This window comes from Bombina bombina, chromosome 3, assembly GCF_027579735.1.
Source record: "Bombina bombina isolate aBomBom1 chromosome 3, aBomBom1.pri, whole genome shotgun sequence".
NCBI classification, from domain to species: Eukaryota; Metazoa; Chordata; class Amphibia; order Anura; family Bombinatoridae; genus Bombina; species Bombina bombina.
Genome location: NC_069501.1, coordinates 921,461,545 through 921,475,268, shown reverse-complemented (window position 1 = coordinate 921,475,268; position 13,724 = coordinate 921,461,545). Strand labels below are relative to the sequence as shown.

General features: G+C 40.7%; 1 protein-coding gene across 1 annotated transcript in view; it reads left to right on the top strand.

Annotated features, from left to right (window-relative positions):
- The window catches only part of TDRD3 (tudor domain containing 3), a gene marked incomplete in the record, with an annotated part of 1,228,671 nt that overhangs the window by 248,332 nt on the left and 966,615 nt on the right, over positions 1 to 13,724 (top strand). The window contains 1 exon segment of the mRNA XM_053707943.1: positions 9,174 to 9,239. Coding sequence (XP_053563918.1) covers positions 9,174 to 9,239 — 66 coding nt within the window.

Below are 13,724 nucleotides of genomic sequence, written 5' to 3'. Positions count from 1 at the left end.
GGTGGAGGGAGCAGTTTCTACTTTAGCTAAGCGTACCACTATCCCGGTGGAGGATAGTTGTGCTTTTTCTGATCCAATGGATACAAAATTAGGTTACCTTAAGAAAATGTTTGTTCAACAAGGTTTTATCTTGCAGCCCCTTGCATGCATTGCGCCTGTCACTGCTGCTGCGGCATTCTGGTTTGAGTCTCTGGAAGAGGCCATTCATACAGCTCCATTGGATGAAATTATGGACAAGCTTAAAGCACTTAAGCTAGCTAATGCATTTGTTTCTGATGCCATTGTACATTTAACTAAACTAACGGCTAAGAACTCCGGATTCGCCATCCAGGCGCGGAGAGCGCTATGGCTTAAATCCTGGTCAGCTGACGTGACTTCTAAATCTAAATTACTTAATATTCCTTTCAAGGGGCAGACCTTATTCGGGCCCGGCTTGAAAGAAACTATTGCTGACATTACTGGAGGTAAGGGTCATACCCTTCCTCAGGACAGGGCCAAATCAAAGGCCAAACAGTCTAATTTTCGTACCTTTCGAAATTTCAAGGCAGGAGCAGCATCAACTTCCTCCGCTCCAAAACAGGAAGGAACTGTTGCTCGTTACAGACAGGCCTGGAACACTAACCAGTCCTGGAACAAGGGCAAGCAGGCCAGAAAACCTACTACTGCCCCTAAGACAGCATGAAGGAACAGCCCCCTATCCGGAAACGGATCTAGTGGGGGGCAGACTTTCTCTCTTCGCCCAGGCGTGGGCAAGAGATGTCCAGGATCCCTGGGCGTTGGAGATCATATCTCAGGGATATCTTCTGGACTTCAAAGCTTCTCCTCCTCGAGGGAGATTCCATCTATCAAGGTTATCAGAAAATCAGATAAAGAAAGAGGCATTCCTACGCTGTGTACAAGACCTCCTAGTAATGGGGGTGATCCACCCTGTTCCACGGACGGAACAAGGGCAGGGATTTTACTCAAATCTGTTTGTGGTTCCCAAGAAAGAGGGAACCTTCAGACCAATCTTGGACCTAAAGATCTTAAACAAATTCCTAAGAGTTTCCATCATTCAAAATGGAAACTATTCGAACCATCCTTCCCATGATCCAAGAGGGTCAGTACATGACCACAGTGGACTTAAAGGATGCCTACCTTCACATACCGATTCACAAAGATCATTATCGGTACCTAAGGTTTGCCTTTCTAGACAGGCATTACCAGTTTGTAGCTCTTCCCTTTGGGTTAGCTACGGCCCCGAGAATCTTTACAAAGGTTCTGGGCTCACTTCTGGCGGTTCTAAGACCGCGAGGCATAGCGGTGGCTCCGTATCTAGACGACATCCTGATACAGGCGTCAAGCTTTCAAATTGCCAAGTCTCATACAGAGATAGTTCTGGCATTTCTGAGGTCGCATGGGTGGAAAGTGAACGTGGAAAAGAGTTCTCTATCACCACTCACAAGAGTCTCCTTCCTAGGGACTCTTATAGATTCTGTAGAGATGAAAATTTACCTGACGGAGTCCAGGTTATCAAAACTTCTAAATGCTTGCCGTGTCCTTCATTCCATTCCACGCCCGTCAGTGGCTCAGTGCATGGAAGTAATCGGCTTAATGGTAGCGGCAATGGACATAGTGCCATTTGCGCGCCTGCATCTCAGACCGCTGCAATTATGCATGCTAAGTCAGTGGAATGGGGATTACTCAGATTTGTCCCCTCTACTAAATCTGGATCGAGAGACCAGAGATTCTCTTCTCTGGTGGCTTTCTCGGGTCCATCTGTCCAAGGGCATGACCTTTCGCAGGCCAGATTGGACGATTGTAACAGATGCCAGCCTTCTAGGTTGGGGCGCAGTCTGGAACTCCCTGAAGGCTCATGGATCGTGGACTCAGGAGGAGAAACTCCTCCCAATAAATATTCTGGAGTTAAGAGCAATATTCAATGCTCTTCTAGCTTGGCCTCAGTTAGCAACACTGAGGTTCATCAGATTTCAGTCGGACAACATCACGACTGTGGCTTACATCAACCATCAAGGGGGAACCAGGAGTTCCCTAGCGATGTTAGAAGTTTCAAAGATAATTCGTTGGGCAGAGTCTCACTCTTGCCACCTATCAGCGATCCACATCCCAGGCGTGGAGAACTGGGAGGCGGATTTTCTAAGTCGCCAGACTTTTCATCCGGGGAGTGGGAACTTCATCCGGAGGTGTTCGCTCAACTGATTCATCGTTGGGGCAAACCAGAACTGGATCTCATGGCGTCTCGCCAGAACGCCAAGCTTCCTTGTTACGGATCCAGGTCCAGGGACCCGGGAGCGGCGCTGATAGATGCTCTAGCAGCCCCTTGGTTATTCAACATGGCTTATGTGTTTCCACCGTTTCCGCTGCTGCCTCGACTGATTGCCAAGATCAAACAGGAGAGAGCATCAGTGATTCTGATAGCGCCTGCGTGGCCACGCAGGACCTGGTATGCAGACCTAGTGGACATGTCGTCCTGTCCACCATGGTCTCTACCTCTGAGGAAGGACCTTCTAATACAAGGTCCTTTCAACCATCCAAATCTAATTTCTCTGAGGCTGACTGCATGGAGATTGAACGCTTGATCCTATCAAAGCGTGGCTTCTCAGAGTCAGTTATTGATACCTTAATACAGGCACGGAAGCCTGTTACCAGAAAAATCTACCATAAGATATGGCGTAAATACTTGTATTGGTGCGAATCCAAGAGTTACTCATGGAGTTAAGTTAGGATTCCTAGGATATTGTCCTTTCTACAAGAGGGTTTGGAAAAGGGCTTATCTGCTAGTTCGTTAAAGGGACAGATTTCTGCTCTGTCTATTCTTTTGCACAAGCGTCTGGCAGAAGTTCCAGACGTCCAGGCTTTTTGTCAGGCGTTTGGCTAGGATTAAGCCTGTGTTTAAAACTGTTGCTCCTCTGTGGAGTTTAAACTTGGTTCTTAAAGTTCTTCAAGGTGTTCCGTTTGAACCCCTTCATTCCATTGATATTAAGCTTTTATCTTGGAAAGTTCTGTTTTTGATGGCTATTTCCTCGGCTCGAAGAGTCTCTGAGTTATCTGCCTTACATTGTGATTCTCCTTATCTGATTTTTCATTCAGACAAGGTAGTTCTGCGTACCAAACCTGGGTTTTTACCTAAGGTGGTTTCTAACAGGAATATCAATCAAGAGATTGTTGTCCCATCATTGTGCCCTAATCCTTCTTCAAAGAAGGAATGTATTTTGCATAATCTGGATGTAGTCCGTGCCCTGAAGTTCTATTTACAGGCAACTAAAGATTTTAGTCAAACTTCTTCCCTGTTTGTCGTTTACTCTGGACAGAGGAGAGGTCAAAAAGCTTCGGCAACCTCTCTCTCCTTTTGGCTTCGTAGCATAATACGCTTAGCCTATGAGACTGCTGGACAGCAGCCCCCTGAAAGAATTACAGCTCATTCTACTAGAGCTGTGGCTTCCACCTGGGCCTTTAAGAATGAGGCCTCTGTTGAACAGATTTGCAAGGCTGCGACTTGGTCTTCGCTTCACACCTTTTCAAAATTTGACACTTTTGCTTCTTCGGAGGCTGTTTTTGGGAGAAAGGTTCTACAGGCAGTGGTTCCTTCCGCTTAAGTTCCTGCCCTGTCCCTCCCATCATCCGTGTACTTTAGCTTTGGTATTGGTATCCCACAAGTAATGGATGATCCGTGGACTGGATACACTTAACAAGAGAAAACATAATTTATGCTTACCTGATAAATTTATTTCTCTTGTAGTGTATCCAGTCCACGGCCCGCCCTGTCTTTTTAAGGCAGATCTAAATTTTAATTAAAACTCCAGTCACCACTGCACCCTATGGTTTCTCCTTTCTTGTTTTGTTTCGGTCGAATGACTGGATATGACATGTGAGGGGAGGAGCTATATAGCAGCTCTGCTGTGGGTGATCCTCTTGCAACTTCCTGTTGGGAAGGGAATATATCCCACAAGTAATGGATGATCCGTGGACTGGATACACTACAAGATAAATAAATTTATCAGGTAAGCATAAATTATGTTTTTCTTGCATTTATTACATATCTGCCACCTTGCAGTACAAGGCAGCATTTTTGTTGTGCATGCTTCCACAGTATCCACAGGTTGCTTGTGTGTCACTTGTCCCAGTGTCCCACTTGCCTTTTATCCCCTTGTGTCCTCTTTTTTGCCAGTATCTGCTGCTTTGATTTTCTATAGCACTGATCTGGTGCTGTGTTCCAACCAGTACCAGCATGTCCTTTCTTGACATTTCATATGCTCTAGCAATCCTGATGGCTTTCTGAAGATTTAAATCTTCTTCCTGCAGCAGCTTTTCCTGAACTTCTTTAAACTTACTGCCCATCAGAATACACAGCTGTGTTACCCATTCATTCACAGATTCACCTCCACACTGATTCCTCTCGTAAAACAATTTCCTTTGCACTGTGAAGTTTTTCCTTGGATTGCAGTATGCTTCAAACTTTGCAAACAATACCTCCGTTTTTTTTTGTTATCTGCAGTAATAACCCCGCTTGCCTGCGAGGCTCTTCATACATAACATCCCTTTTGTCCCACACGTTTCAGAAAGTGTGCTGTCTTCTGTTGATCAGTCCATCTGTCTGCATCTGGGCCTGCAAACAAGTTCAATCAACTCCCTCCATTTTGACCAATTGTCAGAAATGTTCCCTGACTCTAAATCCAGAGAAGGAATGTTCTTTGTGTTGTTGTTTGCTGCCATGTCGCTTTACACCCCACTTCTGGTACCATCTGATGATTTTTACAATGTATTGGCAAACAGCAAGAAGCTAGGACAAGAATACAGATTTTATTCAGCAGCATCCATCTTAACAACAGCTGCCCGCCCCTCCGATCACATGACTAAAATGTTAACTGTTTATAATACACAGAGTGAACTAAGCATAACTATTGAACTTAAAATATAACATAAAGCATACACATCATTACAACTGTCTCTTTCCTTTTCAAAGAAAAAAGATCTCTACTATTACTAGAGATAAAGGAACTTTTTCCCTCAGGGCAGGAAGTCTACAGAAAAATCTAAAAACTCCTATTTATTTCTGGAAGTGTAAAATCCTAAACTATTGGTAGAGACATGGGGCTGATTTATGAAAGTGCGAGGGGACATGATACGATGCAGCAAGCGCTATCCCTCTGCATTGGGCAGCGATGGTGCAGATTGTTGGTTGTGTGGGAGGGTTAGGAGTTGTATGGGGGCGGGAACGGGTGAGGCCGGGTGGGACCGCTAGACTACAGAAAATACATTCTCTGAGAGCGGCAGGGAAGGGGAAGGAGGGAGGGAGGAGAGGCAATCGTGGATGGGAGATTAGAGGGTAGGAATATTATCTCAGAGGGGGTGGGAGTAGATGAGGTAGGGGGGGAGCTACACTACAGAAATAATAGTTTTGTATTTTTATAAAAAAAATGTTTTTAACTTATAGCAGACTGGGTACTGGCAGACAGCTGCCAGTACCTAAGATGGCAGAAATCAGTTTGACGGGGGAGGTGTTTGGGGGGAATCAGGGAGGTTGGGGGGTAAGGGGGATCCTACACTGCAGAATATGAAAAGAAAAAGCCTTTTTATATTCAGGTCATCTTCTTCGGCCTGAAATTTCTTTGGCTGATGTTGCAGCTGCTTCAACTTTTTGGTTGGAAACTTTAGCGCAAGAAGTATCGGATCATGATTTGTCTAGCATTGTTAAGTTGATTTAACATGCTAATAATTTCATTTGTGATGCCATTTTTGATATCATCAAAATTGATGTTAAATTTATGTCTTTAGCTATTTAAGCTAGAAGAGCTTTGTGGCTCAAATCTTGGAATGCTGATATGACTTCTAAGTCTAGATTGCTATTTCTTTCTTTCCAAGGTAATACATTATTTGGTTCTCAGTTGCATTTAATAATTTCAACTGTCACTGGGGGGAAGGGAGTTTTTTTGCCTCAGGATAAAAGACCTAAGGGTAAATCTAAAGCTTCTAACCGTTTTCGTTCCTTTCGACAAAATAAGTAATAGAAACCTAATCCTTCCTCCAAGGAATCTGTTTCCAATTGGAAGCCTTCTTCAAATTGGAATAAATCCAAGCTATTTAAGAGATCAAAGCCAGCCCCCAAGTCCGCATGAAGGTGCGGCCCTCATTCCAGCTCAGCTGGTAGGGGGCAGATTAAAATTTTTCAAAGATGTTTGGATTAATTCGGTCCAAAATCATTGGATTCAGAGTATTGTCTCTCAGGGGTACAGAATAGGATTCAGAGTAAGACCGCCTGTGAGAAGATTTTTTTCTCTTGCGCATTCCAGCAAACCCAGTAAAGGCTCAGAATTTCCTGAAGTGTGTTTCAGACCTGGAGTTATCAGGGGTAATCATGCCAGTTCCATTTCAGGAACAGGGTCTGGAGTTTTATTCATATCTGTTCATTGTCCCAAAGAAAGAAAATGTATTCAGACCAGTTCTGGATCTAAAGATTTTGAATAGATATGTAAGAATACTAACTTTCAAAATGGTGACTATAAGGACTATTCTGCCTTTTGTTCAGCAAGGGCATTATATGTCCACAATAGATTTACAGGATGCATATATTCCGATTTATCCGGATCACTTTCAGTTCCTGAGATTCTCTTTTCTAGACAAGCATTACCAATTTGTTGCTGTTCCTTTTGGCCTAGCGACAGCTCCAAGAATCTTTTCAAAGGTTCTTGGTGCCCTACTCTCTGTAATCAGAGAGCGGGGTATTGCTGTGTTTCCTTATTTGGACGATATCTTGGTACTCGCTCAGTCTTTATGTTCTGCAGAATCTCACACGAATCAACTAGTGTTGTTTCTTCGAAGACATGGTTGGAGGATCAATTTACCAAAAAGTTATTTGATTCCTCAGACAAAGGTAACGTTTTTAGGTTTCCAGATAGATTAAGTGTCCATGATTTTGTCTCTAACAGACAAGAGACGTTTGAAATGGGTTGCAGCCTGTCAGAACCTTCAGTCTCAGTCATTCCCTTCAGTAGCTATGTGCATGGAAGTTTTAGGTGTCATGACTACAGCATCGGACGCGATCCCCTTTGCTCGTTTTCATATGAGACCTCTCTAGCTTTGTATGCTGAACCAAAGATGCAGGGATTATACAAGGATATCACAATTAATATCCTTAAATCCCAATGTTCGACTTTCTTTTACTTGGTGGTTAGATCACCATCGTATAATTCTAGGGGCCTCTTTCGTTCGTCCAACCTGGACTGTGATCACAACAGATGCGAGTCTTTCATGTTGGGGAGCTGTTTGGGGATCTCTGACAGCGCAAGGGGCTTGGAAATCTCAAGAGGCAAGATTAATAAAACTCCAGGCCCAGATGGAATACACCCAAGGGTGTTAAGGGAATTTAGCACTGTTATAGACAAACCTCTACTCTTACTTTTTCAAAACTCATTATCTTCAGGCATGGTACCCCAGGATTGGCGTAAAGCTGATGTGGTGCCACTCTTCAATAAGGGAAGCAGGGATGATCTAGGAAGCTATAGACCAGTTAGTCTGACATCAATAGTGGGGAAGATATTTGAAGGGATTATAAAGGATTATATTGATGAGCACATTTGTGTAAACAAGATTATGAGTTCAAATCAGCATGGTTTTATGAGAAATAGATCATGTCAAACTAATCTTATTAGATTCTATGAGGAAGTAAAAATATAGATAAAGGGGAATCAGTTGATGTGAAATACTTAGATTTTGCAAAGACATTTCATACAGTGCCACATGAGAGATTATTGCACAAAATTAAGGGACTGGGAATAGCTGAAAATGTTAGCTCATGGATAAATAACTGGATTAAAGATAGGAAGCAACGATTAGTAGTGAATGGATCATGCTCAGCTTGGACAAAGGTAATCAGTGGAGTCCCCCCGGGATCAGTACTGGGCCCTGTTCTTTTTAATATTTTTATAAATGACTTGGAGCAAGGATTAAATAGTGACATCTCTATTTTTGCAGATGATACTAAGTTAAGTAAGGTCATTAGGTCAAAGCAGGATGAACTTGCGTTACAAGTGGATCTGCAAAAATTAAAAGTATTGGCAGGTAAATGGAAAATGAGATTTAATACGGGTAAATGCAAGGTTCTACATTTTGGAAGTAAAAATAAGCAGGCAATGTATTATTTAAATGGGACAAGACTTAGCCAAACAGAGGAGTAAAGGGATTTGGGAGTAGTAATAGATAACAAGCTAAATATGGATGCACAATGCAGGGCAGCGGCTACAAAGGCTAATAAGATACTAGCATGTATTAAAAGAGGCATTGATTCAAGGTTGGAAAGCATAATTCTGTCACTATATTAACCCCTGGTAAGATCTCTCATTGAGTATGGAGTGCAGTCCTGGGGACCGATCTCAAAAAAAGATTTTGCAGAACTAGAAAATGTTCAGAGAAGGGCCACAAAACTAATAAGGGGAATGGTGAATTTAAGCTATGAAGAGAGGCTAGCCAAACTGGGTCTGTTTTCTTTAGAAAAAGGCGCTAGAGAGGTGACATGAATACTTTATATAAATATATTCAATGCCCATATACAGAGATGGCAGAAGCTCTGTTTATTCCAAGAAAATTGTTTGTGACAAGAGGTCACAATTTAAGGTTGGAGGAATAAAAAGATTTAATCTTCAACGGAAACGTTTTTTCACTGTAAGAACAATAAAATTGTGGAACTCATTACCAAAGGAGGTAGTATATGCCAATACCCTAGATGCATTTAAAAATTGCTTGGATACATTTCTGTCTAGAAACAAAATTCATGGATATGATTGCTAGTATTAAATGGGTCACCTTTTAGTGCAATTATTTAAGCTTAACTGGTTCTTTTTATAAGTATTTTAGATTTGTATAGGTTGAACTCGACGGTCTTTTTTCAACCTCATCTATTATGTTACACACACCCCCAGATTGTGTTTTATGGTTATATATCATTACTGCCAAGATGCAATAAATATTTTGAGTTGTATTCTTTTATTATCTTATATACAATAGTATATGGTATAGTATAACAACAGCAAGAAATAGGTTGCTTTGTTTGTGTGTTTTCTTTTTTTCAACCGATTCAGTTATGTGTTATGCATCTTTCTTGCTCATTAAAAAATAACTAAATAATAATGATACCTGCATCCATAGTGCTTCTGTAATTTTTATTTATTTATTTCCAGACAGATCTTAGAACTCTCGGAAAGAAATTCCTTCCCATCGATATCAATGGTGGAAAAGTAGAAAAGGTAAGTAGTGTCCTAGATTTTCTCAGTTTGTTGTTTTCATATTCACGTTGTTATAGCACTATCTTGCTTCTGGGAAAATACTTTTTTTTTTCTTTTCTTTTTTTTTAATAAACTTGAGACATTTTGTATGGGGTCATTTCTCCAAGGAGTTCATAAAATGAAGTGTGTTAAAATTGCATGCTACTGATTTGACCTCTTCAGTGTTGCACGTACAGCAGCTTTCACTTGAACTGATTATGTTCTGTTTCCATCTCTTCACTGTGTTTGTAACTGATGGAAGATGCACACCAGTATTTTATTAATGCTTTTGAGAGGATTTAGTTTCTGATGTAAATCAGAGTTGACTGCTAGTGAGAGATTTAAGTATGTGCTGTGAGTTACCAGCTATTTCTATTTGTTCATCAGCTGGTGCTACATTGTATGACTAGATTTGTGACAAATGTACTATCTTCCCTAATCAGGAGGGCAGGGTGATAGAATGAGAAGCAAGCAACACTTAAAATGTGCTTTATGCATAAATGTGTGAGTAATGTTTTATGGACAATTTTATAATACAAGAACACTGGCTATATTTTTTTTTTCAGTGCATTTTTAGAGCTTTTTTAACTATTTTTTTTTCTTTGCTTTATTTAAACACAAGACATATGATTGCATAACTGTTATATTGACCTTTTAAAATGTTAACCCTGTTTAGCAGTATAGGTTTATGACCATCTACAATTGTGTGCTTTGTTTGCTTGTTATATTGTATAGTATTTTTTTTTTATTATAATTTTTTATTGAGGTGAAACAACATACAATCAATATATGACATTCCTCCAGCTTATCATGTAACAAAATGAACAAATATTACAAAACAACATAATCATTGTAACATATAACATCCCAGAAACGTTATCACAGAATAATGTAAAATACCAGGTAGAGGGATTATCTCACAATGCATAGGTTCTCATGGCATGAAAAGCCAAAGAAACGTCACCTCGTTTTTAAAATTTTTTTAATTCTTCACTTATTGATATGGTCATATATCCCCTTTGTCTTATAATTAGGCAACTAAGAAAGTTTCATCCCTAAGTGGTAAGCTAGGGTCTCTCATGAACCCCGAACTATTAGTCTGACTAAGGGGGATGTTAGGGGGGGATAAGGAAACAAATAAAGAAAGATTTCCAAGGATACATTTTCCTGTGCTTAACAAATAAGCTAGGTGGGGGGGGGGGAGTCGGCAAATAAATACTATAGGAGCTTCCATGACTATAAATATCGTAACGGCATAAAATGTATAAAATGGGGAGATATACATTATTGGGTTGCAATGTAGATTAGGTGAGGCATAGATGGACTAAGGGGTATGCTCATTACCAGAGCTTAGAGGAGAAAAAACTGGTGGTTCTTTAAAATAATTCCCAGAGTTTAATATAGGAAATGAGCAACCTCGGGAGTATTTGCAATATGTAAGGGAGATGACTATTTGACTCCCAAGGAAGGCTAGAGGTAGAAGCTCTTATGGGCTAAGCACATAAAGCTGAGATTGATCTTACTTAGACAGTTATCCTCCCCTGCTAGGATTAAAACTGGTTATTTGAGTTAATGGATATGCTCGTCCCCATAATAAACTATCTAATATATATACATTTTCAAGAGTAAGGGTCACCCTGAGTAACATATATAGCTGCAAAATTTACCTCTAGTATTAAAGCTGAGTTAGTACAAACATCTACCCTCAGAAACATTGTGGAACATAGCATGCATACTGGGATCACAGAGGTAGGAGCATATGTCTAACAACTATCATCCGTTAGTTATAAAAGAGGTTGAGGCATATATATTGCTGTCCGCCCCTATGCTATAATATATTATCCTAGCTACTGTACAATTTATCAATGCGTTTTCATATCGCACATTCAGCAAGAACAGTATTCATCTTGTACTGCTAAGTACCTCAGAGCCTCAGTATTGGAATAATTATAATATATTTGTGTAATGGAATACCCGCATTGGACAAGAATCTTATCCAGTATTGTTCAGCCGTAATAAACATATATCGTTTCACTGTATTGCATAATCATGGTTCCCAACTTCACAGTAGAACATTAAGCCATCATAAAGAGATGAACGTCATTAACTAGAACCATCTCACTAGAGGTTACTACAAAAAAGACTATTCTCATCCTGGGCTAATCAGCCTACATTTATAACATGTAGAACATAGAGACAAGCAATTTTAGAGCTCTTAAGACAGATCCCACAGCATCAGACCCCTAACGTTAAGTGAGCAGTACATTCTATATAAGCATATTTAACGGGACTTGTGTACCTCTAGTGAAAGTATCACATGCTGTATTGCTGTATATAGCAAACTACATGGCTGATGGCTATGCAAATATAATAGACACATAAGATCTAATTAATTACAGGATAACAAAGATGTGAATTCAGAAACGTGGTCAAGTATATCAGCATGGCACATCTTGACTTTGCAAGATTTGCCCACTCTTCTTTGCAAAAATACTCCAAATCTGTCAGATTGCGAGGGCATCTCCTGCGCACAGCCCTCTTCAGACCACCCCACAGATTTTTGATCGGATGCAGGCCTAGGCTCTGGCTGGGCCATTCCAAAACTTTAATATTCTTCTGGTGAAGCCATTCCTTTGTTGATTTGCATGTAGGCTTTTAGTCATCGTCATGCTGAACGATGAAGTTCCTCTTCATGTTCAGCTTTCTAGCAGAAGCCTGAAGGTTTTGTGCCAATATTGACTGGTATTTGGAACTGTTCATAATTCCCTCTACCTTGACTAAGGCCCCACTTCCAGCTGAAGAAAAACAACCCCAAAGCATGATGCTGCCACCACCATGCTTCACTGTGGGTATGGTGTTCTTTTGGTGATGTGCAGTGTTGTTTTTGCGCCAAACATATCTTTTGGAATTATGGCTAAAAAAGTTAAACCTTGGTTTCATCACACCATAAAACCTTTTCACACAATGCTTTTGGGAGACTTCGGATGTCTTTTTGCAAAATTAGCCGGGTTTGGGTGTTTTTTCTTCGTAAGAAATGCTTCCGTCTTGTCACCCTACCCTATAGCCCAGACATATGAAGAATACGGTAGATTGTTGTCACATATACCACACAGCCAGTACTTGCCAGATATTCCTGCAGCTCCTTTAATGTTGCTGTAGGCCTCTTGGCAGCCTCCCAGAGCAGTTTTCTTTTAATCAGGTTTGGAGAGTCATCCAGTTCTTGGTAATGTCACTGCTGTGTACATTTCTTTCATGTAATTAGCAAGAGTCCATGAGCTAGTGACGTATGGGATATACATTCCTACCAGGAGGGGCAAAGTTTCCCAAACCTTAAAATGCCTATAAATACACCCCTCACCACACCCACAATTCAGTTTTACAAACTTTGCCTCCTATGGAGGTGGTGAAGTAAGTTTGTGCTAGATTCTACGTTGATATGCGCTCCGCAGCAGGTTGGAGCCCGGTTTTCCTCTCAGCGTGCAGTGAATGTCAGAGGGATGTGAGGAGTATTGCCTATTTGAATTCAATGATCTCCTTCTACGGGGTCTATTTCATAGGTTCTCTGTTATCGGTCGTAGAGATTCATCTCTTACCTCCCTTTTCATATCGACGATATACTCTTATAAATATACCATTACCTCTGCTGATTTTCGTTTCAGTACTGGTTTGGCTTTCTACAAACATGTAGATGAGTGTCCTGGGGTAAGTAAGTCTTATTTTCTGTGACACTCTAAGCTATGGTTGGGCACTTTTTTAATAAAGTTCTAAATATATGTATTCAAACATTTATTTGCCTTGACTCAGGATGTTCAACATTCCTTATTTTCAGACAGTCAGTTTCATATTTGGGATAATGCATTTGAATCAAATATTTTTCTTACCTTAAAGATTTGACTTTTTCCCTGTGGGCTGTTAGGCTCGCGGGGGCTGAAAATGCTTCATTTTATTGCGTCATTCTTGGCTCTGACTTTTTTGGCGCAAAAAATCTTTTCTGTTTCCGACGTCATACGTGTCGCTGGAAGTTGCGTCATTTTTGACGTTCTTTTGCGCCAAAAAATGTCGGCGTTCCGGACGTGGCGTCATTTTTGGCGCCAAAAGCATTTAGGCGCCAAATAATGTGGGCGTCTTATTTGGCGCTAAAAAAATATGGGCGTCGCTTTTGTCTCCACATTATTTAAGTCCCATTATTTATTGCTTCTGGTTGCTAGAAGCTTGTTCACTGGCATTTTTTCCCATTCCTGAAACTGTCATTTAAGGAAATTGATCAATTTTGCTTTATATGTTGTTTTTTCTCTTACATATTGCAAGATGTCTCAAGTTGCATCTGAGTCAGAAGATACTTCAGGAAAATCGCTGTCTGGTGCTGGAACTACCAAAGCTAAGTGTATCTGCTGTAAACTTTTGGTAGCTATTCCTCCAGCTGTTGTTTGTATTAATTGTCATGACAAACTTGTTAATGCAGATAAT